The 6,000-nt window shown below is 38.7% G+C and overlaps 1 protein-coding gene across 1 annotated transcript; it reads left to right on the top strand.

Moving 5' to 3' along the window:
• The first annotated feature begins 1,742 nt into the window (after positions 1-1,742).
• LOC115678782 (uncharacterized) lies at positions 1,743-2,714 on the top strand. Its single transcript, XM_030602216.2, has 2 exons — positions 1,743-2,096; positions 2,250-2,714. The coding sequence occupies exons 1-2, from the start codon at positions 1,961-1,963 to the stop codon at positions 2,477-2,479; spliced, it is 366 nt and encodes a 121-aa protein (XP_030458076.1). The 5' UTR covers positions 1,743-1,960; the 3' UTR covers positions 2,480-2,714.
• The last annotated feature ends 3,286 nt before the right edge of the window (positions 2,715-6,000 follow it).

The raw sequence follows: 6,000 nt of genomic DNA, 5'->3' as shown, positions 1-6,000 counted from the left end.
ACACTATTGGGTTTTGTGTGAGACTTTATTACATAACCTAACTTTACGTCTTTTGAGTGGGTTTCTCCCAATAATGAGGTGTGTTCAATCGGTTGTATTCATAAATTAAGAAAAAAAAGGTAAATTCAAGAAATTTGTCGTGTTACTAAATTTGCAATCACATAAAAGGGTAATGACACATGGTGTAATAAACCAATCAAAAGTGAGACCATGACACATATGGTGCCAAGTAAGATGAGATTTATAGTACGCGAACTATGGTGAATGGTCGATTATACTACATTGCCATAGCCATATGGCGTAAACGTATACTTTTTCCTACTTCAGGTGATTCCGTTTTAAAGCTGAAGCAATAGTTCAATTGTTGTTGGTGGTTTAAGGCCAAATCAAACATAATAGGCCCAAATTTGGGTGGGCCTGCATCTTGGTTTGCATACGGGGTCCAGCTTCCACATTCAATTTTCATTTAGAAACCTAAACTCCGTTCATGTCAGTGGGCCCGTTCTGCTTATCTTGGCCCATTTGGGGCAACATTTTATGAAATAATGATATAATATGCTCTACTAGAGGTGATTGGTTTCAAGGCCAGAAATTGGAACCAACCCATAAGTCTTGATTTTGAAAAATTGGAATCATGTACTGAACAAGGCGTTCTTGGAATCGACATAGAATTGATTCAATCAGTTCTCGGTCGGTTTCGGCTTTTGCGCAAAAACTAGGTTAGAGATATCATATACTATTACTTATATGTCATGTTAAGTGAACTCTTGAATGTTGAGTGGCCATGTTGCATATCTCGCGTTTGAGGTCACAAGTTCCAAATCTCTTGGGTACAACTCTCTATAATACATATAAAGCTAGTTCGACACTATGTGGCAATCCAAATGGCACAATATGTATGTAGAACAAATATGAATCCAACATTATGCGAACGCTAATTTCAAATTCTTCAAACATAAATCCAACTTTGAACCCATTTACCTAGTTACTAGATAGGCTCTATGTGTATATACACACATACATACGCACACTATAGAAATGACTCATTTCTTTATGTTTGAATGAGCCAAGAAAATGTTCAATTTTATATTTGTTGGGAGCGCGTAACATAAGTTTGATACTTCACCCGGGCAGATCGCTAAGGGAGAGCCCAAGTCCGAGCCCGTTAACATATCAAGTTGGACCCACCTTTACTTAAAAGTTGCTAATGAGTTATGAACTAACTAAGATATATTAACTACTTCAAACCACACCAATTTTTTGATATTGAACTTCTCTAACACAACTCACACGTGTATTCTAACAGGATTCATCAGTCGGGGAAGCTTGTCGTCATCCAAGTCGATGTCCACCATCACAGATCATCCATCGAGTTCGGTCATCAAAAGTAAATATGATTTTTTGCACGCTTATCTGTTTGAATATTAAGTTGGAGAAAGAGTTGACTTCAGATGACCCGTGGACTGTATTTTGATCAAATCAACAACATTTGTGCTTAGTTTGGTAATACGAAAGTCAATGGCCCATTCAATGGGTTAATTGCCCGAATTTTCAACGAACTTCGATTTGATGGAGCGCTTAATATTCCAAACAAATTGTAATAAAGCGTACCAATCCATTGAAATATTGATATTTATTTCATACGTATCATTTGCACTTGACCGGTCAAGTCTAACATTAAAAACAATCTCAACAAATTCCACAAGCAATTCACTCCACTTGCGTAGTCATCACGGGGAGATGAATTCAATGTTGGAATGTAGAAAATCAAAGCCAATGACTGGGATGACACCCTAAATTCCACAAAGTCATTTTCTCTTTATTGAGGCTGAAGAATCTCGCTACATTATTTATTCAAGTCGTCCAGTCCTTTCACTTTTGGACTTCGCCTATGATCCTTTGGTCATCGTCGATGCTCTTGTAGTGTGATTGCACTGCAATTTCACATGGTCTGAGAGCAATGATGGTGAAGAACGGCGTCGAGAGAAAGTGGCTGGCGATAGCAGCGGCAGCATATCTGCTCATCATGGTGGATCTATTGCCTTCACCAACGAATGCATCTTTGCTTCCAGCTCAACATGTTCCTGATGCCCCTGGTAATACATATCACCATCATCATCATCATCAGCATTCTTCTTCTTCTTCTTCTTCTTGTGGCGAGAAAGTTTGCCTTATTAGATTATGAACATATGATTCTTTCTCTAGTTTGACAGACTCGCTCTAGGTTTTCTCTAAATTGTGTAATCAAGGTGGAAGCGAAGAAGGCAAGACGGGATTGCCAAGACAAGCAATAGGTGGTGGGTTCAAACTCAAAGGGGCAATTAGTCTTGATTCCTATGTTGATTTTGGGAAGAAGAAGAAGAAGAAAGCAGTGGAATCGCGGAGCCTGAGGGAGAGTCCCATCGTGTCTCCGCCCTCGCCGCATCCTAATATTCGACACTCCCACGATGTTCTGGCCCCTCCTGGTGTCCCCATCTAATAACTTAGAAATCCATATCGACCATGTAATTTTCCTTTCTTTTCCCATGAAATGTCTATGCCAAGTCATTATCAACGCTTGTTGATCTCTCTAAGGTATATTGTGTTCCGCTACTTCCAGAAGTAAAGGCTAAACCTTTTTGAAAATTTGTCAATGTAGTCATTCCCAGTAAAATGACTTTTTTTTGGACAATCTATCCCATTTCCTGACATAACAATATAATCTCTTCTACTAGAAGTGATAGTTTCCAAGTCTGGAACTTGGAACCAATCCTGTAAGTCTTAGTTCTAAATAATTGGAACCATGTACTGAAGAGGGTGATCTTGGAATCGACACAAAACCGACTTAGTTGGTTCTAGGCCGGTTCATGATTAAGCGCAAGAGCTATTATATTCTGTTACTTATACCTCATGTTAAGTAAACTCTTTTGAGTTGAATGGTCATGTTGTATCCCTCATTTTTGAGGTCGCAAGTTCCAATCCTCATGGTTACAGCTCTCTATAACACATATAAAACCTGTTTGACACTACATAGCAATCCAAATTGACACGGTATGTATGTAGAACAAATATCAATCCGTATATCTTATCGAATTTTCGACAAACTTCGATTTGATGGGACGCTTGATGTCCCACACACTTCGTTTCGCACGCATCATCTGCACTTTGACCCGTGAAGTTTAACATTGTAAACAATTTCAACACATTCCACAAGTGATGACAATTACAGGGTTATGATCACTGTTGCGATCATGAGACTTTCACAATTACAACGACAATCAGCTTGCGTGGTCATCACGAAGGAGATGAACTCAATGGTGGAATACAGAAAATCAAAGTCCACGAATGGTTGCTCGAATCCAGAGACGACTAGAATTTCGAGGGCAAGGACGAGGAATCCTCCTAAGGTTCGGATGGGCCACAACACGGCGTAGCTATGTGTCAGCGTAGACTCAGAGTCGAGAGGACAACGACAGTGATCCTGCTCTGAATTCCACAAAGTCATCTTTCTCAGCGAGGCTGAAGAATCACGCCATCTTATCTTATTCAAGTCGTCCAGTCCTTTTACTTTCGGAATTTGCCTATAGCCAAAGCTCATCGTCGACGCTCTCGTGGTGTGACTGCATTGCGATTTTGCATGGTCCAAGAGCGATGATGAAGAAGAAGAGCGTTGAGAGAAAGTGGGTGTTGATGGCAGTGGCAGTATATTTGGTCATTGTGGTGGATTTAGTGCCATCCCCAACGAATACCTCTTTGCTTCCTGCTCAACATCTTCCCGATGCCCCTGGTAATACATACTGCCATATACTGCCATACTTCTTCTTCTTCCTCTTCTTCATTCTTCTTCTTCTTCTTCTCTTATGGCAAGAAAGTTCGCCTTCAGTATATAACAAACATAGGAATCTTCCTCCAGCCAAATTCCAAGGAAAGCACTAGGTGGTGGGGTTCAAAGTCAAGGGGGCAATTAGTCTTGATTCCTACATTGATTTTGGGAAGAACGAGAAGAGGAAAGCAGTGGAGTCGCGGAACCTGAGGGCGAGCCCCATCGTGTCTACAGCCTAGCCGCATTGCAATTTTGGCCGCACCCAAGTCGTTCCGCCTCCTCATCCAATGACTTAAGACATCCATATCGACCATATCATTTTCCGTTCTTTGCCCATGAAATGTCTATGCTTGTTGATCTCTCTTAGGTATATTGTGTTCCACTACTTCCATGATTAAGAGGTTGGCCTCGAGAACAAATACGTATAAAACCGGTTTGACACGACGTAGCAATCCAAATTGGCACGATATGTATTTAGAACAAATATGAATTCAACATTATGCGAACACTAATTTCAAATTCTTCAAACATGAATCTAACTTTGAACCCATTTACCTAGATAGGCTCCATATGTATACACACATACATACACACATTATAGAAATGGCTCATTTCTTTAGTTCGAATGAGCCAAAGAAAACGTCTGATTTATGATTCATCAGTCGGGGAAGCTTGTCGTCATCCAAGTCGATGGCCACCATCACATATCATCCACCAAGTTCGGTCATCAAAGGTAAAAATGATTTTTTGCACGCTCGTCTTTTTGAACATTAAGTTGGAGAAAGAGTTGACTTCAGATGACCTGTGGACTATATTTTGATCAAATCGGCAATATTTGTGCTTAGTTTGGTTATATGAAAGTTGATGGCCCATTTTTTAATGGGTTAATTGTCAGAATTTTCGATGAACTTCGGTTTGATGGAACGCTTGATGTTCCAGACCCATTATAATAAAGGGTACCTGTCCATTGAAATATTGATATTCATTTCATATCCGCACTTGACCCGTGAGTCTAACCTTATAAACAAACTCAACACATTCTACAAGCAATTCACTCAACTCGTGTGGTCTTCACGAGGGAGATGGATCACACCATGAATTCCGCAAGGTCTTTTTCTCTTAGTGAGGCTGAAGAATCTCGCTACATTATTTATTCGAGTCGTCTGGTCCTTTCACTTTTGGACTTTGCCTATGATCCTTTTGCTCATTTCATAGTGTCGCGACCTAAATTTCTCAGGCTAATGGATTATTAAGACTAAATCTAACTCAGGCCCTCCCAAGCCCTACCAATTTGCAACTTAGAGTTTAAGTTTTTAACATACAAAAGTTTTCATGCTTAGAGTCGCCACTAATCTATTTGTGGTAGGTCGATTAGAAACCTAAATAAAACATAGGGAGATATGTTTTATTCCTACGAATAAGAGATTCTAAGCTCGAGGACTTGATTACGCTAGATCTAATCTAACGCCCTTTCAGTACCTTTTCTTTTCAAAAAATATTTATGCAGGCAGTCTGGATCCATTTTATTATTTAATCACTAACATGTGAGGTGTTTATGTGGGTGCGCAAACCACCAATTTAACACCAAGAAAGCAATAAATAGATTGCAAGATTAGGAAAATGACGTACCTTAATGTAACGCAAGCATCTGCATTGTTAGTAGAAAATCACACAGACATTCCTAATATGATTTCTAATTAACAAAACAAGGTACTCGAGGTGTTTTTTAGGGTTTGCGCTTTATTAAAATGCAAACTAACCTATATGCAATGACGTGCAAAAAATGACACGCGATTAATGCAACCTAGCATGCGAACTATATGTCATGCGACGACGTGACCTAATTCTAATGACGGACAAATGATTTATTTTTTGTATTTTTCCATTGAAATTCGGAATAAAAAAATGCCTAAAATAACATGCAATTCAACAACTTCTTTTTTTAAAATATTTTTTATTAAAATTCGAAATTAAAAGTTACTCAAGTTAAGAATGCAATCTATCCTCAAGTAACTCATTTTTTTTGGGATTTTCATAGAAATTCGGAATCTTAAAATAACCTAAATAATCTATTAGGATTAGAATAACACCTAATTTAAACTAGGAAATAAATTATCTCAAGCCCTAATTTAAATTAAATAATTATCCTATCTTCTAGATACATTTAGGGTTCCCTAAACATGCAAAACTTCTAATTT

Source organism: Syzygium oleosum, unplaced genomic scaffold, assembly GCF_021117445.2.
Source record: "Syzygium oleosum isolate NSW1041296 unplaced genomic scaffold, Sole_v2.1 Sole_v2.17, whole genome shotgun sequence".
Taxonomy (NCBI): domain Eukaryota; kingdom Viridiplantae; phylum Streptophyta; class Magnoliopsida; order Myrtales; family Myrtaceae; genus Syzygium; species Syzygium oleosum.
This window is presented reverse-complemented; position numbering and strand designations above follow the sequence as displayed.